Source organism: Heptranchias perlo, chromosome 19, assembly GCF_035084215.1.
Source record: "Heptranchias perlo isolate sHepPer1 chromosome 19, sHepPer1.hap1, whole genome shotgun sequence".
In the NCBI taxonomy this organism is placed as follows: domain Eukaryota; kingdom Metazoa; phylum Chordata; class Chondrichthyes; order Hexanchiformes; family Hexanchidae; genus Heptranchias; species Heptranchias perlo.
In genome coordinates this window covers 1931808-1959282 of record NC_090343.1, presented here as the reverse complement: position 1 = coordinate 1959282, position 27475 = coordinate 1931808, and the positions used below count along the sequence as shown (strand labels likewise).

Here is a 27475-nt window from a genome sequence, read left to right as displayed (position 1 = left end):
TGATACTCCAGTGCAGTACTGGACTATCGGAGGGGCAGTCTTTCAGATGAGATGTTAAACCGAGGCCCCGTCTGCCCCCTCGGGATGTAAAAGATACCATGGCACTATTCGAAAAACAGCGAGAGTTTTCCCAGTGTCCTGGCCAACAGCACCAAAATATCTGAGTGCTGCTTTCTGGATCCTGCTGTGCCCAATTTGGCTGCCTCATTTGCCGACATATATGATTTGGCATGTTTTGATGAAGTTTTTCGTGTCTCAGGCACCTGGACAACCAGCTATTGAAAAACAAAATTGCATTGTTGTTCCCAGTGACACTGAACTCAGCTTATGTGCAGGTTAAAACTTTAGAGGTGGTCCCACACTTCTTGAACTTAGTACGGTCAAGAGTCAGGTGGCTGACCCGAGTTGTTCGGCTGCTGCTTTTGGGTTGATGCGAAGCTGAAACCCCTTTGCGTTGGTTTGAAAGCTGCAAAGTAGCTGGCCCGTGAGGTGGTAAGCTGAATATGTTTGCAAGCATCTTGAAAATCGAAGTATTTTGGTAAATATCCTCTCTCCTTTCTTTTTCCTCCTAAGCTCTAAATACATTGGCCATACACTCCTTTCCATCTCCCTGCACCCTCACTGTTGAAAACAAGACTTGTCGCACTGTCCCCTACTCTCTCTCTTTCCCAGAATCTGCTGACCTTCTTCAAACAATCTACAGGCTTTTAAAACCCAACTTTGGCATTAATTTATCACTACTTCCTGACTTAGTTTACCGCCTCTTTTCTCTTTAACCTTGACTGTTCTCTGCACTATGGGCATCGCCCCTTTGCGTAGGTTTCTCAATTCTTTTTGTTGTTGCTCATTGAAATTGCCTTCAGTTTCTCCAATTTGAAGGGCTAAATGCTTCTTTATGATCATTTCATTTGGGATCATCGCTTGTCCGAGCAGGGTGCAGATGACTGGCACGTGACTGTAACATAGCCCCTTTCCCCCTGTGATAGGTGAAGAAGCTGCAGGCAGTGCTGAAGCCCATGATGCTTCGAAGACTGAAGGACGATGTGGAGAAAAACCTGGCACCGAAGGAGGAGACCATCATTGAGGTGGAACTAACCAACATCCAGAAAAAGTACTACAGGGCCATCCTGGAGAGGAACTTCTCCTTCTTGGCCAAAGGAGCCAACCAAGCCAACATGCCAAACCTGCTGAATACCATGATGGAGCTGAGAAAGTGCTGTAACCATCCCTACCTGATCAATGGTGAGTCCAGCATATTGCACTCAACTTCATGGTGTTAAAATTCTCATCCTTGTGCTTAAATCCCTCCATGGCGTCGCCCCTCCCTGTCTCTGTAACCTCCTCCAACTCTACAACCCTCAGAGATCTCTGCACTCCTCCAATTCTGGCCTCTTGCGCATCCCTTATTTGTATCTCTACTGATTGTTACCTCTACACACAACTATTCCAGTGCTCTCCTGGCTGGCCTCCCACCTTGCACCCTTCATAAACTAGAGCTCATCCAAAACTGATTCCCGTATCCTAACATGCACCAAGTCCTGTTCTCCCATCATCCCGGTGCTCGCTGACCTACTTTGGCTCCCGGCCTGGGAACATCTCGATTTTAAAATTCTCATTCTTGTTTTCAGATCCCTCCATGGCCTCACCCCTCCCTATCTCTGTAACCTCCTCCAGCCCGACAACCCTCCGAGATCTCTGCATTCCTCCAATTCTTGCCTCTTGCGCATCCCTGATTTCCATCGCTGCACCATTGGCGGCCGTGCCTTCAGTTGCCTGGGCCCTAAGCTCTGGAATTCCCTCCCTAAACATCTCTGCTTCTCTACCCCTCTCTCCTCCTTTAAGACGCTCCTTAAAACCTACCTCTTTGACCAGGCTTTTGGTCACCTGTCCTAATATCTCCTTATGTGGATCAGTGTCGAATTTTGTTTGATAATCACTCCTGTGAAGCGCCTTGGGACGTTTTACTACATTAAAAGGCGCTATATAAATGCAAGTTGTTGTTTAATTCCAAGCAGTAAACTAGCTAGAATGTCTCGCATAAAATATTTATGTCCTGGGACTGGAAAACTCAACTCTTGGTGTTCAGAGGGGTAGAGCCACTGGATCGGGGCGGGGGGAATAGGGGAAAGGGAAGGTGGTCTTATTTCTAGCCTCTGTGACCACCTTGGTAAGTAAGTAGCCAAAATAGCATTTCATACATATACGTGGTTCATTCAGTCTCACGTTTGCTGTATTTGGCCAACGTATAGAAGTGTTTTGGGACGGAGGGGAGTGGTCTCCCCTAATGTCTCAGTGGGTAAGTGCATGGTCTGATGCACTGTTGAGCAATACAAAGTAAAAGGCTCCAGGTTCAATCCCCGGTCAGCGCTGTTTGCTAGGAAGGCAATGCTGCCTTCATATCCCCAACTAGGTAAAGAAAATTTGCTCATAGTTCTAGCTCCTGATTGCTCTCCATTGACCCTCCTTGTAGGAGGGCGTGCGTGCGTGGACACCCGGTGACAGTAGGATCTGGCTCAACTGTGATGCTCTCTGTGATCAAACAGTCCGCCAACATTCACTGTCACACAGACAATGCTCACTTAGGTGAAGGGGAGATTTAATAGAGGTGCCCATAATTATGAGGAGTTTTGATAGAGCAGATAGGGAGAAACTGTTTCCATTGGCAGGAAAGTCAGTAACCAGAGGACACAGATTTAAGGTAATTGGCAAAAGAACCAGGGGGAGATGAGAAACTTTTTTATGCAGCGAGTTGTAATGATTTGGAATGCACTGCCTGAGAGGGCGGGGGAAGCAAATTCAATCATAACTTTCAAAAGGGAATTGGACAAATACTTGAAGGGGAGAAATTTGCAGGGCTCTGGGGAAAGAGCAGGGGAATGGGAGGACTAATTCGATAGTTCTTTCAAAGATCCGGCACGGGCAAGATGAGCCGAATGGCCGCCTTCTGTGCTGGATGATTCTAAGTCCCAGCGGGCCTGCCTGGAGGCGAGGGAACAAAAAGAGTCTACATGGAGCATCTAGATGAGGAGTACCATAACACAGACAGAACTGAGCTTCTCCACGGGGAAAGATGCGTAATGAGAATTTGAATTTTGATTCCTGGTAGGTGCTGAGGAGAAAATCCTGGATGAATTCCGTGAAGTGCACAACCCTGACGCTCCTCATTTTCAGCTGCAGGCCATGATTCAGGCTGCGGGTAAACTGGTGCTGATCGACAAGCTGTTGCCCAAACTCATCGCTGGTGGGCACAAAGTGCTGATTTTCTCCCAGATGGTGCGCTGCCTGGATATACTCGAAGATTACCTCATCCATAGACGGTGAGACCCCCCCCAACGCTGAGCCCAAGCTGCCTCCTCTGTTAGAGTGGTTAGAATGTGGAACTCACTACCACAAGGAGTAGCAGAGATGCATTTAAAGGGAAGTTAGATAAGCACATGAGGGAGAAAGGAATAGAAGGATATGCTGATAGAGCGAGATGAAGTAGGGAGGGAGGAGGCTCCTGTGGAGCATTAACTCCGGCATGGACCAGTTGGGCCGAATGGCCTGTTTCTGTGCTGTACATTCTATGTAAATCTATATTATGGGCATTACTTATTCGTGTAAAACTTGATGGATATGAAGAATTATGAATGGCTGGTGACATCGGTTATAAATGAATCCCCTTTGTCATTTTAATTTTTGATGGAAATTAAAAACACACCCAACCCTATTCAGCTGTTGTGATTCTAGCTGCCTTGATGGCCCAGTGGGTACAGGCACTAAACCATACAGATATGATAGTCGCAGCTTTAAGTCCTAGTTTTGCTAAAGTGTTTGACCACAGCTGGAGGCAACACTTGAAATGCCCTGGGTTAGGGGATGGGACAAGAATCGGCCAGCGTCTATTCCCAATGGTTGCCCGGTCATCCCCACTGGATATCCAGGTGGGAATTCCAGGACTTTGACCCAGCAACAGTAAAGAAATGATGATATCTGTCCAAGTCAGCGCGGTGTGTGATTTGGAGGTGACATTCCCCCATTATTTTGCTGCTCTTGCCTTTCTTGGGGGTAGGGGCTGTTGAAGTAACCTTGGAGAGATGCTGCAGTGCATCTTGTAGATCACACATACTGCGCCGGCGATGGAGGGGCTGCATGTTGAGTCCAGTGGCAGGGACATGTTCCGCTTCCACCACGGCTTCTTCGGCAGCACCTCCCGAATCCGTGACCTCCACCACCGAGAGGGACATGGGAACACCGTCACCTCCAAATCGCCACACCATCCCGACTTGGACATATATCGCCGTTCCTTCATCATCGCTGGGTCTAAATACTGGAGCTCCCTCCCTAAGAGCATTGTGGGAGCACCTTCACCACGTGGTTCAAGAAGAAGGCCCACCACCACCATAAGGGGCAACCAGGGATGAGCAATAAATGCTGGCCTTGCCAGCGAAGCCCACATCCCGAGAATGAATTTTTTTTAAACGAAAAAGGCTGAATAAGTGGCATATTTACTGGGAAATATCTGGATTGAATTTCATGGCCAGTGATGCCATTTAATGACGCACCAGTGCAAATATCACTGGGTAACTATTGTAACTTAACAGGGATTAAGAAAATCACTGGGTCAGCGGTGCATATTCTGATCCAGTGTGCATTCCAAACGGGCGGTCCAGAACTCTGTGTCGCAGAACTTAGATTGTTCCTGTGACAGTGAAATTATGTATTTCACCACATTCTTCTCCCTTTTTGTATTTTTAAAAAATAAATTTATATGTATAAAATCATCTGTGTGGACTCTTTCCCTGTCTCACTATCAGTCTCCTATCTGTACAACATTAAGGAGTAATGGTCCCCAATGGCAAAGTATCTTGAAATCTGTCACTTCGTGCAAAGTTTGAATCCTTTCTGAGACAACTTTATGTCTGAATGTTTATCAAATGTTGAGCAGGTTTAAACAAGGTCTCACTGTATAAATACAGTAAATGGTTCAATTTTAAAGGGGGTGTAGTAACAGTTATCTAGAGAGAGACTAGGTAAGCTGGGATGATTCTCCTTAGAGCAGAGAATGTTGAGGGGAGATTTAAAAGAGGTGTTCAAAATTCTGAGGCGTTTTGACAGAGTAGCTCAGGAGAAACTGTTACTACTGGCAGAACGGTCGGTAACCAGAGGACACAGATTTTGATGATAATTGGCAAATGAACCAGGGGGAAGATGAGAATTTTTTTTATGCAGCGAGTTGTTATGATCTGGAATGCGCTGCCTGAAAGGGCGGTGGAAGCAGATTCAATAATAACTTTCAAAAGGGAATTGAATAAATACTTGAAAAGGAAAAAAATTGCAGAGCTATGGAGTAAGAGCAGGGGTGGGGGTGGAATGGGACTAACTGGATAGCTCTTTCAAAGAGCCGGCACAGATACGATGGGCCGAATGGCCCCCTTCTGTGCTGTAAGATTCTACAAAGTACAAACTCGCCAGTTTAAATATTCAGCCTTTGTTTTTAAATGTTTTTGTCAGGTACACCTATGAGCGCATTGATGGCAGAGTAAGAGGGAACCTGAGGCAGGCTGCGATTGATCGCTTCTCCAAGCCGGACTCAGATCGCTTTGTGTTTCTCCTCTGTACCAGAGCAGGGGGTCTTGGTATCAACCTTACCGCGGCAGACACTTGTATCATCTTCGATTCAGATTGGAACCCACAGAATGACCTGCAGGTGAGTCTCCCGGTGAGCTGCATGGTGGAAGCTCCTCCACTGGGAGTGGTGTTAATTGATCTGCCTCTCGAGCTGCACAGACTCTACACACTGCTTCTGTCACTAATCCTCTTCACTGAGCACCGCGGGTTTATAGAAGCTCGCTGTGGAGTAGCCTCTGGGTTAGCTGTGGCCTGTGTAATCCTTCGGGGGTTTCCGATGGATTTTCTTGCAGTAAACACATTAAATTAGCTGGCAAAGGAGAATGACACATGCCAAATTTCTTCAACCCACACAAACAAACGAGACGTAATGAAGCTAATTATAATGAGGGATAAATGGTTGTAATATGGACTTATTATTTGGAGTTGCAAGGCAAGATGTCGGTGTTACAATCTGGAAAAGGTGATAATAATGGAGTGAGGGGTAGGAAAGGTGGTGGTAACTGCATAATGTGAAAGGGTAACATTAGGGACTGATACAAACCATACTGGAAAATATGAAGCGTACTGGTGTCAGAGAGAGGGAGAGCCTGGGGGAAGGGGGGCCGGGGCTGGGGGAGGAGCCTGGGGAGGGGGCGGAGCCTGGGGAGGGGGCGGAGCCTGGGGAGACTGGGTGAAGGGGGTGGAGATAGAGAATAAAAGCATATGCTTGTCAGTGAAACAATCTTGGTAGGGTTATTGTAAATGTTTGAAGAGAAGAAATTCTGTGGGTAGTTTGAGGATTGGGGGGGGTTTCAGGGAGGTAGGAACCCTCCTTGTTTCTGTGCTGATCTCGACTGTGCTACAGCGTGGAAACGCTTGGCATTTTTCCATCTGATGCGGCCGGGACTGGTTGATCATTTTCCCTCTTGCCACTGATGACATATAAAAAAAAAATTGCTGTGTCCTCGCCCAAAATGAAGTACAGTGCCTGGAGAGGCAGTGAATGGAGCTAAGGAAATAAAATCAGAGGAAAGCCCAAGTATAGTGCATTTATTGGCGTGTACGAATCTTGGAATAAATTGCCTCGCCCGTCCACTTCAATATTTGGTGATCTGAATGTGTTGCGTCTTAGAGATTGCCTTTGCCCGATGCAGGTTCATTCCCTGTCATTGTTTCCAGGCTCAGGCTCGATGTCACCGGATAGGACAGAGCAAAGCTGTTCAAGTGTATCGCCTAATAACTCGCAACTCGTATGAGCGAGAGATGTTCGACAAGGCCAGTCTGAAGCTGGGTCTCGACAGAGCTGTGCTGCAAGCAATGAATCGCAGAGGAAACACTAATGGGGTAAGGAGCCCTGATACAGTATTAAACCCCAGTTGTTTACCATTCGATTTTGGAATGCATCTGCTTGCTGAGGGATGGTGGTGCTGGAAATGGAAGGGTTTTCTGTTTCGAGGGCTCAGTATCTCAGGTCAGGTACAGCACAGGGTAAAGCTCCCTCTACACTGCCCCATCAAATACTCCCAGGGCAGGTACAGACTGGGTTAGATACAGAGTAAATTTGCCGTTGATTCTGTGCGATCCACTCGTCGAAAGTCGACCGTCCTGAAATACATGCAGGTGCCCTTCGGCACCACACGCTGAGTTGTGTAACTGCTGATTTAAGACTGGCATGAAGTGAAGTCTGGGAGCAGCTCGTCCACCTACTGGTTCTCTCCGCTGCAGATGACATAAGAGAAACAGTATGGATTGGAAAAGTAAGCTCGAGAAAGCCCATTTCCAGCAAATTTCCTCCACACTTGTTACTCGTTTCCAGCTCCTAATTTTTTCCCAGTGTGGGTTCCTGGTGGTCAGTGCAGTTCAGGACTGCTTTATATTGAAATCACTGTCACATGATAGTGATTGTTGGAGGCCAATCATCTCAGACCCAGGACATTGCAGCAGGGCAGTGTCCTTGGCCCAACCATCTTCAGCTGCTTCATCAATGACCTTCCCCCCATCATAAGGTCAGAAATGGGGATGTTCGCTGATGATTGCACAGTGTCCAGTTTCATTCACAAACCCTCAGATAATGAAGCAGTCCGTGCCAGCATGCAACAAGACCTGGACAACATCCAGGCTTGGGCTGATAAGTGGCAAGTAACACTCGCTCCAGACAAGTGCCAGGCAATGACCACCTCCAACAAGAGAGTCTAACCACCTCCCCATGACATTCAACGGCATTACCATCGCCGAATCCCCCACCATCAACATCCTGGGGGTCACCATTGACCAGAAACTTAACTGGACCAGCCGCATAAATACCGTGGCTACAAGAGCAGGTCCGAGGTTGGGTATTCTGTGACGATTGACTCACCTTCTGACTCCCCAAAGCCTTTCCACCATCTGCAAGGCACAAGTCAGGAGTGTGATGGAATACTCTCCACTTGCCTGGATGAGTGCAGCTCCAACAACACTCAAGAAACTCGACACCATCCAGGACAAAGCAGCCCGCTTGATTGGCACCCCATCCACCACCCTAAACATTCACTCCCTCCACCACCGGCGCACAGTGGCTGCAGTGTGTACCATCCACAGGATGCACTGCAGCAACTCACCAAGGCTTCTTCGACAGCACCTCCCAAACCGGCAACCTCTACCACCTAGAACGACAAGGGCAGCAGACACATGGGAACAACACCACCTGCACGTTCCCCTCCGAGTCACACACCATCCCGACTTGGAAATATATCGCCGTTCCTTCATCGTCGCTGGGTCAAAATCCTGGAACTCCCTTCCTAACTGCACTGTGGGAGAACCTTCACCACACGGACTGCAGCGGTTCAAGAAGGCGGCTCACCACCACCTTCTCAAGGGCATTTAGGGATGGGCAATAAATGCCGGCCTCGCCAGCGACGCCCACATCCCGTGAATGAATTTTTTAAAAATTGAAGCACGTGTGCCTTCCTGTGCAGGTGCAGCCACTGTCTAAGATCGAAGTGGAAGATCTGCTTCGTAAAGGAGCGTACGGAGCCCTGATGGACGAGGAGGATGAAGGTTCAAAGTTTTGTGAAGAGGACATTGATCAGATACTTCTTCGTCGAACTCGCACCATCACCATTGAATCGGAAGGGAAGGGCTCCACATTCGCAAAGGTTAGTAGCAGCATTCTGTCACAGCTTTAGGGGTCCCACTCGTAACATTGACCCCTTTCTCTATTGCAGAAGGTGACTGACCTGCTCTTCATTTCCAGTGTTACTGTTCATAGCAGGTTCTGCAGTTAGTGATTGTTCTCCTTAAAGCAGAGAAGGTTAAGAGGAGATTTGATAGAGGTGTTCAAAATCATGAAGGGTTTTGATAGTGTAAAAGAAAAACTTTTTTGTGACAGAAGGGTCGGTAACCAGAGGACACAGCAGATTTAATAATAACTTTCAAAAGAGAATTGGATAAATACTTGAAGGGAAAGAATTTACAGGGTTATGGGGAAAGAGCAGTGGAGTGGGACTAATTGGACAGCTCTTTCAAAGAGCCGGGACAAGCGCGATGGGCCGAATGGCCTCCTGTGCTGTATCTCACTATGAAACTATGCAAGCTAGGGGTTAATTGGTGGTCGTAGTAGAATATTTTAACTGCTGGTATTATTGGAAGAGGGTCAGAAAAGTCACAATAACCTGTTTGCTGCTGCATTTACTGATGGCTGTTCGTGAGTGCATTGCTCAGGGTGGTATTGAATTGTACAGAACAGAAAGGCGTCTGGTTTGATCTCTCGTCTTTGCTGATCTCAACCAAGTGGCCAGAAGGAGCCATGATTTTCCGCTGTGGTTTGTGCTTTGGGGGAGGGAGGATCAACGAGGGCTCCTGCTCCTGATTGCTGTCCAGTGACCATTGCTGGAAAGTGTCCTGGTGTGGGCGTTGAATGGATTAGCTCGGCTGCTACGTTCCCCTGTTCTCCTCTCCCTCCCTCCCCCAACCATTGAATAACCTACCAGCACTCTCTGTCGAAACTTCTCGCTTCCTCCATGATGATGAGGTGAACGTCAGAGAGATTCAGGAATCCTGGAACAGCATAGGAGAACTATAGAAGTTTACAGTACACAAGGAGGCCATTTGTCCCATCGTGCCTGTGCCAGCTCTTTGCTAAAGCAATCTTAAACTAAACTCACTGCCCCGTGCTCTCCCCATAGCCCTGTATCAATCCTAAACTAAACCCACTGCCCCCTGCTCTCCCCATAGCCCTGTATCAATCCTAAACTAAACCCACTGCCCCCTGCTCTCCCCATAGCCCTGTATCAATCCTAAACTAAACCCACTGCCCCCTGCTCTCCCCATAGCCCTGTATCAATCCCAAACTAATCCCACTGCCCCGCTCTCTCCCCATAGTCCTGTATCAATCCCCAAACTAATCCCACTGCCCCACTCTCTCCCCATAGCCCTGTATCAATCCCAAACTAATCCCACTGCCCCGCTCTCTCCCCATAGTCCTGTATCAATCCCAAACTAATCCCACTGCCCCACTCTTCGGAGTCCTGCTTATTGAGTCCACCTGACCAGGTTTGAATGGGAGGCCATGTGGTACTACAGATCTTGCTAATTTAGCCTCAGTCCCTGTTCCTGTGTATCGTGAGTTAATCTGGGATCACTTTGAGATCCAACATGTTGAGCAGTCAGACTTTGTTCCCTCTGTCTTGTGAATTAAGTGCCTCAGAATGTTAGGCCAGAAGGTACTTGAAGTACTAATTCGACATCAGTCCGAGCTCAATGCATTCATTCAGGTCTGTTTCCACCATGCTGTTAAACACATTCGCTTTCAGACCCCATAACGTGATCCGAGCATGTTGCGCTACTTAATTCAGACTTCCCTTTGTAAGTCTCGGACTGTGTTCCTGCTGAGTAATTTTAGTATAATTTGCAGGTCCTTTTTATCTGTGTTAGTCACTGGTATCGTTTACAGCTCCATTACAAAGAACTGTTGTTTTTAACACCTATGGAATTCTGCTGTGATTTGTTTCTGCTCCAGGCCAGCTTCGTGGCTTCAGGGAATAGAACTGACATCTCCTTAGACGACCCCAACTTCTGGCAGAAATGGGCCAAAATTGCAGAGCTGGATATAGAGTTGAAAAATGAAAAAGTAAGTGGCTTCATCAGTGTTGTTGGACAGGCATTTGCATGTGCCGCCATTTTAGAAAACATCAAAAAAAATGGGACAGCCGTGGCTCTAGAAATGGCAATTGTTGTGGCTGGGTTGTTCTGTCCCCAGCTGTCCCCTGACCCAAGAACTGTACCCTGTACTGGACCAGTCCCTCTTGTTAGAATTATTCAGCATGTTTTTTTTTCATCCCTGTCTCTTGGTCTCTCTTTAAACCATGTAGTCATAGAGTTATACAGCACGGATAGAGGCCCTTCGGCCCATCGTGTCCGCGCCGGCCATCAAGCCCTGTCTAATCTAATCCCATATTCCAGCATTTGGTCCGTAGCCTTGTATGCTATGGCATTTCAAGTGCTTATCCAAATGCTTCTTGAATGTTGAGGGTTCCTGCCTCCACAACCCTTTCAGGCAGTGAGTTCCAGACTCCAACCACCCTCTGGGTGAAAAGGTTCTTTCTCAAATCCCCTCTAAACCTCCCGCCTTTTACCTTGAATCTATGCCCCCTTGTTATAGAACCCTCAACGAAGGGAAAAAGCTCCTTAGTATCCATCCTATCTGTGCCCCTCATAATTTTGTACACCTCAATCATGTCCCCCCTCAGCCTCCTCTGCTCCAAGGAAAACAAACCCAATCTTCCCAGTCTCTCATCATAGCTGAAGCGCTCCAGCCCTGGTAACATCCTGGTGAATCTCCTCTGCACCCTCTCCAAAGCGATCACATCCTTCCTGTAGTGTGGCGACCAGAACTGCACACAGTACTCCAGCTGTGGCCTAACCAGTGTTTTATACAGCTCCATCATAACCTCCTTGCTCTTATATTCTATGCCTCGGCTAATAAAGGCAAGTATCCCATATGCCTTCTTTACCACCTTATCTACCTGTTCCGCCGCCTTCAGGGATCTGTGAACTTGCACACCAAGATCCCTCTGACCCTCTGTCTTGCCGAGGGTCCTCCCAAACATTGTGTATTCCCTTGCCTTGTTAGTCCCTCCAAAGTGCATCACCTCGCACTTTTCCGGGTTAAATTCCATTTGCCACTGTTCCGCCCATCTGACCAACCCATCTATATCGTCCTGCAGACTGAGGCTATCCTCCTCGCTATTTACCACCCTACCAATTTTTGTATCATCAGCGAACTTACTGATCATACCTTTTACATTCATATCCAAGTCGTTAATGTAGACCACAAACAGCAAGGGACCCAGCACCGATCCCTGTGGTACCCCACTGGCCACAGGCTTCCAGTCACAAAAACAACCTTTGACCATCACCCTCTGCCTTCTGCCACTAAGCCAGTTTTGTATCCAAAGTGCCAAGGCACCCTGGATTCCATGGGCTCGTACCTTCTTGACCAGTCTCCTGTGGGGGACTTTATCGAAGGCCTTACTGAAATCCATGTATACCACATCCACTGCGTTACCCTCATCCACACGCCTAGTCACCCCCTCAAAAAATTCAATCAAATTAGTCAGACATGATCTTCCCTTGACAAAGCCACGTTGACTATCCCTGATTAATCCTTGCTTCTCCAAGTGGAGACTAATTTTGTCCTTCAGAATTTTTTCCAATAATTTTCCTACCACTGATGTTAGGCTCACTGGCCTGTAGTTCCCCGGTTTTTCCCTACTCCCCTTCTTGAATAATGGTACTACATTAGCGGTTCTCCAGTCCTCTGGCACATCCCCTGTGGCCAGAGAGGTTCTGAATATATGTGTTAGAGCCCCTGCAATCTCCTCCTTTGCCTCACACAGTAGCCTGGGATACATTTCGTCCGGGCCTGGGGATTTATCCATTTTTAGGCCTGCTAAAACCGCCAATACCTCCTCCCGCTCGATGTTAATATGTTCGAGTATATCACAGTCCCCCTGCCGTATTTCTATGTCTACATCGTCCTTCTCCATAGTGAAAACAGATGCAAAAATTTCATTTAGAACCCCTCCTACATCTGCCGGCTCCACACACAGATTGCCATTTTTGTCCCTCGTCATCCTCTTACCCTTAATATACTTATAAAACATCTTAGGATTTTCCTTTATTTTGCTCGCCAGTGTTATTTCATGGCCCCTCCTTGATCTCCTAATTTCTTTTTTAAGTATCCCCCTGCACTTTTTGTACTCCTCTAGGGCTTCCTCCGTCTTTAGCCTTTTGTATCTGCCAAAAGCCCTCCTTTTTTTCCTAATCCATTCTCGTATATCCCCTGACATCCAAGGTTCCCTGGAGTTCTTGGAACCACCCTTGACCTTTACGGGAACATGTTGCCATTGTATGGTCTCAATCTCCCTTCTGAAAGACTCCCATTGCTCCGATGCGGATTTTCCTACAAGCAGCTGATCCCAGTCCATTTTGGCCAGATCCTGCCTTATCTTATTTAAATCGGCCTTCCCCCAATTTAGAACCTTTATTTCCGGCCCCTCCCTGTCCTTTTCCATGACCACCTTAAATCTCACCAAATTATGGTCACTGTCACCAAAGTGCTCACCTACTAGCACTTCTTCCACTTGGCCGGCCACATTCCCTAGAATTAGGTCCAGTACCGCCCCCTCTCTTGTAGGACTTTCTACATGCTGGCTCAAAAAGCTCTCCTGGATGCACGTTAAGAATTTTGTACCCTTTAAGCCTTTTACACTCTGAGTATTCCAGTTAATATTGGGGAAGTTGAAATCCCCCACTATTATTACCCTATTATTTGCACAATTTTCTGAGATTTGCCTACATATCTGTTCCTCTATCTCCCCCTGACTGTTTGGGGGCCTATAGTACACTCCCATCAAAGTGCTTGCCCCCTTTTTGTTTTTAAGCTCCACCCATATGGCCTCATTAGAGGAACCTGCTAATATATCATCCCTCCTTATGGCAGTAATTGATTCTTTAATTAATATTGCGACCCCCCCTCCTCTTATACCTCCCCCTCTGTCTCGCCTGAAGATTCTGTACCCCGGAATATTGAGCTGCCAGTCTTGCCCCTCCCTCAACCATGTCTCTGTGACAGCAACAATATCATACTCCCATGTGTTTATCAACACCTTCAGTTCATCCACCTTATTCGCAAGACTCCTTGCATTAAAATAGATGCCATCCAGCCTTGCCCTTACATATTTGCCCTGTCTTCCAAGCTGACTTGTTTTTTTCTCTATATTTGGCTGCACATCACCCCCTATTGTAGTTCCACTCTGTATCCCATCCCCCTGCCAAGTTAGTTTGAACCCCCACCAACAGTGCTAGCAAACCTCCCCGCAAGGATATTTGTCCCGCTCTGGTTCAGGTGCAACCCGTCCGACTTGTACAAGTCCCACCTTCCCCAGAAGCAGGCCCAGTGATCCAGGCAACTGAAACCCTCCCTCCTGCACCAACTCTTTAGCCACGCATTCATCTGTTCTATCCTCCTATTTCTATACTCACTAGCCCGTGGCACTGGGAGTAATCCAGAGATTACAACCTTTGAGGTCCTGCTCTTTAATCTGCTACCTAGCTCCCTAAATTCTTGATGCAGGACCTCATCTCCCTTCCTACCTATGTCGTTGGTCCCAATGTGGACCACGACCTCTGCCTGCTCACCCTCCCCCTTGAGAATGTCCTGTAGTATCTGATGCGGACGGCAGACCTGTGCCAATGTAGCTCTGGTCTTGGCCGTGCTGTGTTTTGCCTCTTCCTTATACCCTGTAGGGAGATGCCTAGACTCTGCCCAGCACTTCTCTCAGCACTATGCTGAGATTAGGAACTTGGCAGGGCAGGGTATCATGGATGTGTCCATACACATTAATCTACATTATTGTCAAACAGTTGGATAGATTATAGAGCGCATGTATTTGTGTGTGTATATATCTATAATACAATATATCGTCTGCATGCTCTTCCAGTGCCTCCACGGGCAGGAGGGTGTAATTACAATGTGACAATTTTATATAGGCAGTTTTCATTATAAATGTTGACATAGGAATCTATAATAGAAATATAAAAATAAGGACAGAATATATGACTTTGAAAAGGGAACTGAACTATACGTGTGTGCCCTGGCCCCTAACCTCACCTTCCCTGAAGACTGCACTTGGTCATTACTTCCACTGAAGATATTTATATTTTAATAAGCGATGCACGGGACTGTGTACTTGCAATCATAAATGATGAGGTTTACATCCTTTAAATGAAATGTTAAACCAGCGCCCCGTTTGCCTATTCAGATGGACATTAAAGATGTAGTGTCACTATTTAAAGATAAGGAAAAGGTTGCAACATTTCTCCTTCACCAAAAATTTGGTTGCCATCTGCAGGATTGCTGCTACGTTTTCCTACACAAGTTTAAGTGGGGGAAAGAGGGAGGGGAAGGGAGTTCCTGAGAACAACGACTGAAATCTGCCGCAAGTGGTGGGGTGGAGAGACGGTCAGGAGACTCGGGTGCGAAGGGAGAGTAAGTCTGGAGGACGTTACCACAGTCAGGCGGAACAAGGTCATGGGGTGGGGGGGAGCCGAAGACGAGGATTTTTAATTTAATGTGTTGGAAGCCAGTATAGCTCAGCATGTACGGGAGTGACAGGCGAGCTGGACTTAGTGTGGGGTAGGATGCGAGCGGCTGTACTTTGGATAAGTTGGAGTTTATGGAGCATGGCCAACGAGGAGAGCATTGGAACAAAGGAGTCTACAGGTGTCAAGTGGAGTCTGTGGGGACGCTACGGTAAGGGCAGAAGTAGAAATCCATGGTCATGTTGACGGAGAGAGTATGGGGTTTAGAAGCTCAGGGTCTTAACAGAATACCAAGGTTGCGCATGGTCTTGTTAAACCTTTAATGAAGAGCCAGAGGGGTGGGAGTGGAGTAACGATGCTCATCTCTGTTAATGTCTCGCACACAGGACAGCTTGGTGATTGACACACCGCGGGTCAGGAAACAGACCAAACACTACAATTCGTTTGAGGACGACGAGTTGATGGAGTTCTCTGAGCTCGACAGCGACAGTGAAGATCGACCTTCGAGGTCTCGCCGTCTTCATGACAAGACTCGTCGGTACCTCCGGGCAGAGTGCTTTCGGGTGGAAAAGAACTTGCTGATATTCGGGTGAGTGTGTGCATGCCCAATGCTTCCTCCTGAATTTAATTGGATATAAACTGAAAAGAGTTTGAGCAAGAAAAGAAAGAACTTGCATTTATATAGCGCCTTTCACGACCTCAGGACATCCGAAAATGCTTTACAGCCAATAAAGTACTTCTGAAGTGTAGGCACTGTTGTAATGTAGGGAAACACGGCGTTAAGTAGGTTAACCTTGAACCCAATCCCAATCCAGATTTTATTCCAGGGCAGGTTCATTTCAGGACATCAAGATCGGGAGGAAGGCCGGCAGGGATGGGAAAACCCTGAAAAAAAATTTAAAAGACAAACCTGGTTGACCCAAGGGCATTGAAGAGTGTGGGACTGGAGTCAGGTGTTGGCCAGACTGGGGAAGGGTAGCAGATTTCCTTCCCTGAAGGATATTAGTGAACCAGTTGGGTTTTAACAACATTCCGGCAGCTTTCATGGTCATTTTCTGGTACAAGCCCACCAATTGTTGGATGTACTGAAACCAACTTCCCAATATGTCATGGCAGGATTTGAACTCTCAACCTGCTGGTCCAATACCATAACCACTAGGTCACCACATCCTCTCGGGCCACATGGAAACACAGTCTGCTGTTAGGTGCCAGCTTGTCAATTTGCGCACAGTCAGATCTCACGAACAGCAATGTGATAGTGACCGGATAATCTGTTTTTCAGTGACGTTGGTTGAGGGATAAATATTGGCCCGGGACATCAGGGAGAACTCCTGCTCTTCGAATAGTGTCCTGGGATCTTTTACACCCGCCTGAAAGGGCAGACAGGGCCTCGATTTAATGTCTCATCCGAAAGATGGCACCTCTGACCGTGCAGCGCTCCCTCAGCCACAGCTGGCACCAAAAACAGCAGACTGTGTTTCCTTGTGGACAAGGCCCGAGAGGATGTGGTGACCTAGTGGTTATGGTATTGGACCAGCAGGTTGTGAGTTCAAATCCTGCCATGACATGTTGGGAAGTTGATTTCAGTACATCTAACGATTGGTGGGCTTGTACCAGAAAATGACCATGAAAGCTGCTGGAATGTTGTTAAAACCCAACTGGTTCACTAATATCCTTCAGGGAAGGAAATCTGCTACCCTTCCCCAGTCTGGCCGACACCTGACTCCAGTCCCACACTCTTCAATGCCCTTGGGTCAACCAGGTTTGTCTTTTAAATTTTTTTTCAGGGTTTTCCCATCCCTGCCGGCCTTCCTCCCGATCTTGATGTCCTGAAATGAACCTGCCTGGAATAAAGTCTGGATTGGGATTGGGTTCAAGGTTAACCTATTTCATTGGAGATTATATTCTGATAAAGGGGGTGCTCTAGCTGGTGGGTTAGCTGGAACTGGGAGGGAGAGGGGCACTCTATGGTGAAAACCACCATTTGATATTCGCCCTGCTGCTTCCTGGGGTCAGAATGAGTGAGGCCAGCCAGGGTACAAAAGCGGAGAGGGGTTTGTGAGTATCACTTTAATTACTGCAGGAAGTGCAGTGCTGACCAGAGTTGACCCCGTCCAGTTTCGCTCCAGAAGGTAAACTGGACGCACAAACCTCGCTCTTAAAACGGTTTCTTTAATTCCACTTGTTTCTGTGATTTGTGGTTCACAGGTGTTCGTTACTGGGGCTATTGATGTATTTTTGGGAAGTGGAACAAATGTCACATTATAAACATCTTCCGTTTGGACTTTGTAAAAGGTGTTATCCCTGTCACTGACGCTGGGTCCAGAAATGGGAACTGTCCCACTTCCTGATGCCAACATCCCCCTTACTATGATCAGCACAAAGTAAAACTGCATCTGTACCAGCTCGTCCATGAATTGATTTTAACCATGGCTCAAAAGCTTGGACCACAGTAATCAACTGTTTTGTTAATACAGCCCCCTGTGTTAGAACAGCAGAAACGGCCAACTTCCTCTTCACTCCCTGACGGGTGGTGTCGTAGCTCCTTTTGCAAATATCCTTTGCCTCATGACAATGCGGCGTATTGCTGGCTGCTGTCGGAATAAGGTGTCGTCTAAAGTGCTGGTGGGGCTTTCACCCTCCTGTGTTGCAGGTGGGGGCGATGGAAGGACATCATGTCACACGGACGATTCAAGTGGCACCTGACGGAGAAGGACATGGAGACCATTTGTCGCACTCTCCTGGTTTATTGCCTGAAACACTACAAAGGGGATGAGAAGATAAAAAGCTTCATCTGGGACCTTATTACTCCCACAAAGGATGGACAGAATCAAGCACTGCACAATCACTCAGGTATGAGATCCTTTGAGGCAGCTTTACTCCTGAGCTTTTAGTTGAGGATCTCACACCCAAGCCTTCCTTCCCTTACACAGAATGTACAGCACAGAAACAGGCCATTCGGCCCAATAGGTCTATGCCGGTGTTTCTGCTCCAAATGAGCCTCCTCCCTTCCTACTTCATCTCACCCTATCAGCACATCCTTCTATTCCTTTCTTCCTCATGTGTTTATCTAAGCTGAAGGTCAGGCTAGGATGTGTGGCCCAACTAAGAGTTCTATATACAAATGCACGGAGTATAAGGAATAAATTAAATGAACTACATGTTCAAATTCAAATTGGAGGGTATGACATGATAGCTATTACTGAGACATGGCTGCAGGATGGTCAGGATTGGGAACTAAATATACCGGGTTATAAGGTCTACAGGAGAGATAGGGAAAATGGAAGAGGGGGTGGAGTAGCCTTAGTGATTAGAGATGAAATCACTTCAATGATAAAGGAGGATATAACGAGAGGTAAGCAGCCAACAGAAACCTAATGGGTTAAATTGAGAAATAGGAAAGATTCTAAAACTATAGTGGGAATTGTGTATAGGACCCCTGGCAGCAGCTCTGAAGTGCTAGATTGTATAAATGCAGAGATTAGACAAGCGTGTAAGAAAGGCATAGTGGTCTTAATGGGGGACTTTAACCTTCACATAGATTGGGGAAAGCAGACTAGCAACTGTCAGAAAGGTAGTGAATTTATTGAGTATGTCCGGGATAGTTTTCTACAGCAGTATGTCCTGGAGGCAACAAGGGGGCAAGCCATACTAGATTTAGTAATGAGTAATGAACCAGATTTTGTTAACAGCTTAACTGTGCGTGAACATCTATCCAATAGCGATCATAACATGACTGAGTTCAAGGTAGTGTTTGAAAGGGAAAAAAGTGAATCAGCTGCTAAGATTCTAGACTTGGGTAAGGCCGACTTCAATGGGATGAGACAGAGACTGTCCACAGTAAACTGGGCAAATCTGTTAATGGGTAAAATGACTGATGATCAGTGGGAAATGTTTAAAGCAACATTTAACGTGATACAGAATCGGTTTATACCCCTGAGGGGCAAGAACTCTACTTGCCAAAAAAAACAGCCATGGACAACTAGAGGTAAGGGACAGTATAAGACATAAGGAAAGGGCATACAAAAAGGCAAAAAATGGCACAGATCCTGGCGAATGGGAAAGATACAAAGATCAACAAAGGGTCACAAAACAGATAGTAAGAGCTACAAAAAGAGAGTATGAAAAGAAACTTGCATGGGATATCAAAACCAATACGAAGAGCTTTATCGTTATATTAGGAAAAAGAGGGTGGTCAGGAGCAGTGTTGGCTCCTTAAAAACTGAAAGTGAGGATATTGTCATTGACAATGGGGAAATGGCGGACATGTTGAACGATTACTTTGCGTCAGTATTTACAGTGGAAAAAGAGGATAGCATGCCGGAAATCCCAAGAAAACTAATATTGAATCGGGGACAGGGACTCAATAAAATTAAGATAAGTAAAACAACAGTAATGAAGAAAATAATAGTACTAAAGAGTGACAAATCCCCAGGACCAGATGGTTTCCATCCCAAGGTTTTAAAGGAAGTAGGTGAGCACATTGCAGATGCCCTAACTATAATCTTTCAAAGTTCTCTAGACTCAGGAACTGTCCCTCTAGATTGGAAAATTGCACATGTCACTCCGCTTTTTAAGAAAGGAGAGAGAGGGAAACCGGGGAATTATAGACCAGTTAGCCTAACATCTGTTGTGGGGAAAATGCTGGAGTCTATAATTAAGGATAAGGACTGAACACCTTGAGAATTTTCAGGTAATCAGAGAGAGCCAGCATGGATTTGTGAAAGTTAAATCGTGCCTGATAAACCTGATTGAATTTTTTGAAGAGGTGACTAAAGTAGTGGACAGGGGAATGTCAATGGATATTATTTATATGGACTTCCAGAAGGCATTTGGTAAGGTCCCACATGAGAGACTGTTAGCTCAGATAGAAGCCCATGGAATCGAGGGAAAAGTACGGACTTGGTTAGGAAGTTGGCTGAGTGAAAGGCGACAGAGTAGGAATAATGGGTAAGTACTCACATTGGCAGGATGTGACTGGTGGAGTCCCACAGGGATCTGTCTTGGGGCCTCAATTATTTACACTATTTATTAACGACTTAGATGAAGGCATAGAAAGTCTCATATCTAAGTTTGCTGATGACACAAATATTGGTGGCATTATAAGCAGTGTAAACATAAAATTACAAAGGGATATTGATAGATTAGATGAATGGGCAAAACTGTGGCAAATGGAATTCAATGTGGACAAATGTGAGGTCATCCACTTTGGATCAAAAAAGGATAGAACAGGGTACTTTCTAAATGGTAAAAAGTTAAAAACAGTGGATGTCCAAAGGGACTTAGGGGTTCAGGTACATAGATCATTGAAGTGTCATGAACAGGTGCAGAAAATAATCAATAAGGCTAATGGAATGCTGGCCTTTATATCTAGAGGACTAGAGTACAAGGGGGCAGAGGTTATGCTGCAGCTATACAAAACCCTGGTTAGACCGCACCTGGAGTACTGTGAGCAGTTCTGGGCACCGCACCTTCGGAAGGTCATATTGGCCTTGGAGGGAGTGCAGCGTAGGTTTACTAGAATGATACCCGGACTTCAAGGGTTAAGTTACGAAGAGAGATTACACAAATGGGGGTTGTATTCTCTGGAGTTTCGAAGGTTAAGGGGTGACCTGATGGAAGTTTATAAGATATTAAGGGGAACAGATAGAGTGGATAGAGAGAAACTATTTCCGCTGGTTGGGGATTTTAGGAGTAGGGGTCACAGTCTAAAAATTAGAGCCAGACCTTTCAAGAGTGAAATTAGAAAACATTTCTACACACAAAGGGTTGTAGAAGTTTGGAACTCTCTTCCGCAACGGCAGTTGATACTAGCTCAATTGCTAAATTTAAATCTGAGATAGATAGCTTTTTGGCAACCAAAGGTATTAAGGGATATGGGCCAAAGGCAGGTATATGGAGTTGGATCACAGATCAGCCATGATCTTATCAAGTGGCAGAGCAGGCACGAGGGGCTGAATGGCCTACTCCTGTTCCTATGTTCCTATCTAGCTTCCCCTTAAATGTATCTTTGCTGTTCGCCTCAAATACTCCTTGTGGTAGCAAGTTCCACATTCTGACCACTCTCTGGGTGAAGAAGTTTCTTCTGAATTCCCTATTGAATTTATTAGTGTCTCTTATATTCATGGCTCGTAGTTCTGGTCTCCCCTGCAAGTGGAAACATTTGCTCTATGCCTACCCTATCAAACCCTTTCATATTCTTAAAGATCTGTATCAGGTCACCCCTCAGTCTTCTCTTTTCTAGAATCTGCTCAATCTTTCCTGATAGGTGGAACCTCTCAGTTCTGGTATCACCCTAGTAAATCTTTTTTGCACCTTCTCCAGTGCCTCCATATAATTTTTATAATATGGAGACCAGAACTGTTCACAGTGCTCTATGTACTTAAATTTGTCTCGTCCAAATACTTGAATCTATCTTGTGCAACGTAAACTTAAACTAGAGGATTAGTACTGGACACGTAAAGGGGGCTGAGGGAGGATTTCATTTTCTGACACACAGGGTTATTCAAATACGGAAAGCTTTGCCCCAAGTTGAACTTGTTAGTCGCAGCATTTAAGAGGGAATTAAATGTTTAAGGGCACGGGGAAAGTGCTGGAAAATGGGATTCTAGTTGGTAGTTGCGATGTGGAGCGAACATTGGCAGCAGATGGTCGGAATGGCTGCCTTTTTTGTGTGTGCGAGCAAACATTTCTACAATTCTTAGAAGCTCTGAGAACGGGTGAGCTGTGGGTGGAGGCCCAGGGAGGTGGGCCGTAAGTGGCCCTGGGATCATAGAAATTTACGGCACAGAAGGAGGCCATTTGGCCCACTGTGTCTGTGCCAGCTGAAAAAGAGCCACCCAGCTTAATCCCATTTTCCAGTACTTGGCCCGTAGCCCTGTAGGTTACGGCACTTCAAATTCACATCCAGGTACTTTTTAAATGAGTTGAGGGTTTCTGCCTCTACCACCCTTTCAGGCAGTGAGTTCCAGACCCCCACCACCCTCTGGGTGAAAAAAATTCTCCTCAGCTCCCCTCTAATCCTTCTACCAATCACTTTAAATCTATGCCCCCTGGTCATTGACCCCTCTGCAAAGAGAAATAGGTCCTCCCTGTCCACTCTATCTAGTCCTGTCATAATTTTAGATACCTCAATTAAATCTCCCCTCAGCCTCCTTTGTTCCACAGAAAACAACCCCAGCCTATCCAATCTTTTCTCATAGCTAAAGTTCTCCAGTCCTGACAACATCATCATATATCTCCTCTGTACTCTGTCGAGTGCAATCACATCTCTCCTATAATTTGGTGACCAGAACTGTACGCAGTACTCAAGCTGTGGCTTAACCAATGTTTTATACAGTTCCAGCATAACCTCCCTGCTCTTGTATTCTGTGCTTCGGCTAATAAAGGAAATTATCCCGTATGCCTTTTTAACCACCTTATCTACCTGTCCAGCTACCTTCAGGGATCTGTGGACATGCACTCCAAGGTCCCTCTGTTCCTCTACACCTCTCAGTATCCTCCCATTTATTGTGTATTCCCTTGCCTTGTTTGCCCTCTCCAAATGCATTACCTCACATTTCTCTGGATTGAATTCCATTTGCCACTTTTCTGCCCACCTGACCAGTCCATTGATATCTTCCTGCTGCAGCTTTCCTCCTCACTATCAACCACTCGGCCAAGTTTTGTATCGTCTGCAAACTTCTTAATCATGCCCCCCACATTCAAGTCCAAGTCATTAATATATACCTCAAAATGGGACCTAGTACTGAGCCTTGTGGAACTCCACTGGAAACAGCCTTCCAGTCGCAAAAACACCCGTCAACCATTACCCTTTGCTTCCTGGCACTGAGCCAATTTTGGATCCAACGAGCCACTTTCCCTTGGATCCCATTGGCTTTTATGTTTTTGACCAGTTTACCATGTGGGACCTTGTAAAAAGCCTTGCTAAAATCTATGTAGATTACATCAAATGTGTTACCCTCATCGACCCTCCTTGTTAGCTGCTCAGAAAATTCAATCAAGTTAGTCAGACACGACCTTCCCTTAAATCCATGCTGACTCTCCTTGATTAATCCGTGCCTTTCTAAATGACGATTAATACTGTCCCTCAGAATTGATTCCAATAATTTGCCCACCACCAAGGTTAGACTGACTGGCCTATAATTACTCGGTCTATCTCTTTCTCCCTTTTTAAACAATGGTACAACGTTAGCAGTCTTCCAATCCTCCGGCACCACGCCTGTAGCCAGGGAGGATTGGAAAATGATGGTCAGAGCCTCCGCTATCTCCTCCCTTGTTTCTCTTAACAGCCTGGGATATGTTTCATCTGGCCCTGGTGATTTATCTACTTTCAAAGATGCTAAACCCCTTAATACTTTCTCTCTCTCTGTTTATCCCATCCAATATTTCACACTCCTCCTCCTTAACTGCAATCTTTTGTGAAGACAGACTCAAAGTATTCATTAAGAACCATCTTCCGCCTGCACACATCGGTTACCTTTTTGGTCTCCAATAGGCCTTACTCGTTCCTTAGTTATCCTCTTTCTCCTTATGTACTTATAAAACATCTTTGGGTTTTCCTTGATTTTACTTGTCAGTATTTTTTCATGCCCTCTTTTTGCTTTCCTAATTTCCTTTTTAATTTCACCCCTACACTTTCTATACTCCTCTAGGCTTTCTGCAGTATTGAGCTCTCGGTGTCTTCCTTTTCTGCCTTATCTTACCCTGTATGCTCCTTGTCATCCAGGGGGCTCCAGATTTGGGAGTCCCACGATTTTTCTTTGTGAGAACATATTTGCTCTGAACCCCTTGAATCTCCCCCTTGAATGTCTCCCACTGCTCTGACACTGATTTACCTTCAAGTAGCTGTTTCCTGTCCACTTTTGCTAAATCACTTCTCAGCTTAGTAAAATTGGCCTTTCCCCAATTGAGAACGTTTACTCCTCTTCTATCTTTGTCCTTTTTCATAACTATGCTAAATCTACCTGAATTATGATCCCTACCACCAAATTGCTCTCCCACTGATACTTCTTCCATCTGCCCAGCTTCATTCCCTAAAACTAAATCCATGTCTTACATGTGTCGTTCCTTCATCAGTCGTGGAAAGAGTACTGACCTCCCAACCAGAGAGGTTTTGTTTTATTTGTTCATGGGATGTGGGCGTCGCTGGCGAGGCCGGCATTTATTGCCCATCGCTAATTGCCCTTGAGAAGGTGGTGGTGAGCCGCCTTCTTGAACCGCTGCAGTCCGTGTGGTGAAGGTTCTCCCACAGTGCTGTTAGGAAGGGAGTTCCAGGATTTTGACCCAGTGACTAGGAAGGAACGGCGATATATTTCCAAGTCGGAATGGTGTGTGACTTGGAGGGGAACGTGAGGTGGTGTTGTTCCCATGTGCCTGCTGCTTTTGTCCTAGGTGGTAGAGGTCGCGGGTTTGGGAAGTGTTGAAGAAGCCTTGGCGAGTTGCTGCAGTGCATCCTGTGGATGGTACACACTGCAGCCACTGTGCGCCGGTGGTGAAGGGAGTGAATGTTTCGGGTGGTGGATGGGGTGCCAATCAAGTGGGCTGCTTTGTCCTGGATGGTGTTGAGCTTCTTGAGTGTTGTTGGAGCTGCACTCATCCAGGCAAGTGGAGAGTATTCCATCACACTCCTGACTTGTGCCTTGTAGATGGTGGAAAGGTTTTGGGGAGTCAGGAGGTGAGTCACTCGCCACAGAATACTCAACCTCTGACCTACTCTTATAGCCACAGTATTTATGTGGCTGGTCCAGTTAAGTTTCTGGTCAATGGTGACCCCCAGGATGTTGATGGTGGGGGATTCGGCGATGGTAATGCCGTTGAATGTCAAGGGGAGGTGGTTAGACTCTCTCTTGTTGGAGATGGTCATTGCCTGGCACTTGTCTGGCGCAAATGTTACTTGCCACTTATGAGCCCAAGCCTGGATGTTGTCCAGGTCTTGCTGCATGCGGGCACGGACTGCTTCATTTTTTGAGGAGTTGCAAATGGAACTGAACACTGTGCAATCATCAGCGGACATCCCCATTTCTGACCTTATGATGGAGGGAAGGTCATTGATGAAGCAGCTGAAGGTGGTTGGGCCAAGGACACTGCCCTGAGGAACTCCTCCAGCAATGTCCTGTGGCTGAGATGATTGGCCTCCAACAACCACTACCATCTTCCTTTGTGCTGGGTATGACTTCAGCCACTGGAGAGTTTTCCCCCTGATTCCCATTGACTTCAATTTTACTAGGGCTCCTTGGTGCCACACTCGGTCAAATGCTGCCTTGATGTCAAGGGCAGTCACTCTCACCTCACCTCTGGAATTCAGCTCTTTGTCCATGTTTGGACCAAGGCTGTAATGAGGTCTGGAGCCGAGTGGTCCTGGCGGAACCCAAACTGAGCATCGGTGAGCAGGTTATTGGTGAGTAAGTGCCGCTTGATAGCACTGTCGACGACACCTTCCATCACTTTGCTGATGATTGAGAGTAGACTGATGGGGGGGTAATTGGCCGGATTGGATTTGTCCTGCTTTATGTGGACAGGACATACCTGGGCAATTTTCCACATTGTCGGGTAGACGCCAGTGTTGTAGCTGTACTGGAACAGCTTGGCTAGAGGCGCAGCTGGTTCTGGAGCACAAGTCTTCAGCACTACAGGCGGGATGTAGAAAGAGTGCAGAAAAGATTTACTAGGATGCTACCGGGACTTGATGGTTTGACTTACAGGGAGAGGTTAGACAGACTGGGACTTTATTCCCTGGAGAGTAGGAGGTTAAGGGGTGATCTTATAGAAGTCTATAAAATAATGAGGGGCATAGATAAGGTCGATAGTCAAAATCTTTTCCCAAAGGTAGGGGAGTCTATAACGAGGGGGCACAGATTTAAGGTGAGAGGGGAGAGATACAAAAGGATCCAGAGGGGCAATTTTTTCACTCAAAGGGTGGTGAGTGTCTGGAACGAGCTGCCAGAGGCAGTAGTAGAGGCGGGTACAATTTTGTCTTTTAAAAAGCATTTGGACAGTTACATGGGGAAGATGGGTATCGAGGGATATGGGCCAAGTGCAGGCAATTGGGACTAGCTTAGTGGTATAAACTGGGCGACATGGACATGTTGGGCCGAAGGGCCTGTTTCCATGTTGTAACTTCTATGATTCTATGATTCTATGATGTTGTCGGGGCCCATAGCCTTTGCTGTATCCAGTGCACTCTGCCGTTTCTTGATATCACGTGGAGTGAATCGAAATGGCTGAAGACTGGCTTCTGTGATGGTGGGGATATCGGGAGGAGGCTGAGATGGATCATCCACTCGGCACTTCTGGCTGAAGATGTTGCAAACGCTTCATCCTTGTCTTTTGCACTCACGTGCTGGACTCCGCCATCGTTGAGGATGGGGATGTTTACAGAGCCTCCTCCTCCCGTTAGTTGTTTAATTGTCCACCACCATTCACGACCAGATGTGGCAGATCTGCAGAGCTTTGATCTGATTCGTTGATTGTGGAATTGCTTAGCTCTGTCTATAACATGTTGCTTCCGCTGTTTAGCATGCATGTAGTCCTGAGTTGTAGCTTCACCAGGTTGGAACCTCATTTTTAGGTACGCCTGGTGCTGCTCCTGGCATGCTCTTCTGCACTCCTTATTGAATCAGGGTTGATCCCCTGGCTTATTGGTAATGGTAGAGTGAGGAGTATGCTGGGCCATGAGGTTACAGATTGTGCTGGAGTACAATTCTGCTGCTGCTGATGGCCCACAGCACCTCATGGATGTCCTGTTTTGAGCTGCTAGATCTGTTCTGAATCTATCCCATTTAGCACGGTGGTAGTGCCACACAACACGTTGGATGGTGTCCTCAGTGCGAAGACGGGACTTCGTCTCCACGAGGACTGTGCGGTGGTCACTCCTACTAATACTGTCGTGGACAGATACATTTGCGACAAGTAGATTGGTGAGGATGAGGTCAAGTAAGTTTTTCCCTTGTGTTGATTCGCTCACCACCTGCCGCAGGCCCAGTCTAGCAGCTATGTCCTTCAGGACTCGGCCAGCTCAGTCAGTAGTGGTGCTACCGAGCCACTCTTGGTGATGGACATTGAAGTCCCCCACCCAGAGTACATTCTGTGCCCTTGCTACCCTCAGTACTTCCTCCAAGTGGTGTTCAACATGGAGGAGGACAGATTCATCAGCTGAAGGAGAGCAGCAGGTGGTAATCAGCAGGAGGTTTCCTTGCCCATGTTTGACCTGATGCCATGAGATTTCATGGGGCCCAGAGTCAATGTTGAGGACTCCCAGGGCCACTCCCTTCTGACTGTATGTCACTATACGCCACCTCTG

General features: G+C 46.6%; 1 protein-coding gene across 1 annotated transcript in view; it reads left to right on the top strand.

Annotated features, from left to right (window-relative positions):
* Positions 1-27475, top strand: part of chd6 (chromodomain helicase DNA binding protein 6) — a 177881-nt gene that overhangs the window by 107950 nt on the left and 42456 nt on the right. Inside the window, 8 exon segments of the mRNA XM_068000152.1 lie at positions 987-1242; positions 3107-3317; positions 5494-5689; positions 6772-6936; positions 8547-8726; positions 10589-10699; positions 15561-15763; positions 17828-18027. Coding sequence (XP_067856253.1) covers positions 987-1242; positions 3107-3317; positions 5494-5689; positions 6772-6936; positions 8547-8726; positions 10589-10699; positions 15561-15763; positions 17828-18027 — 1522 coding nt within the window.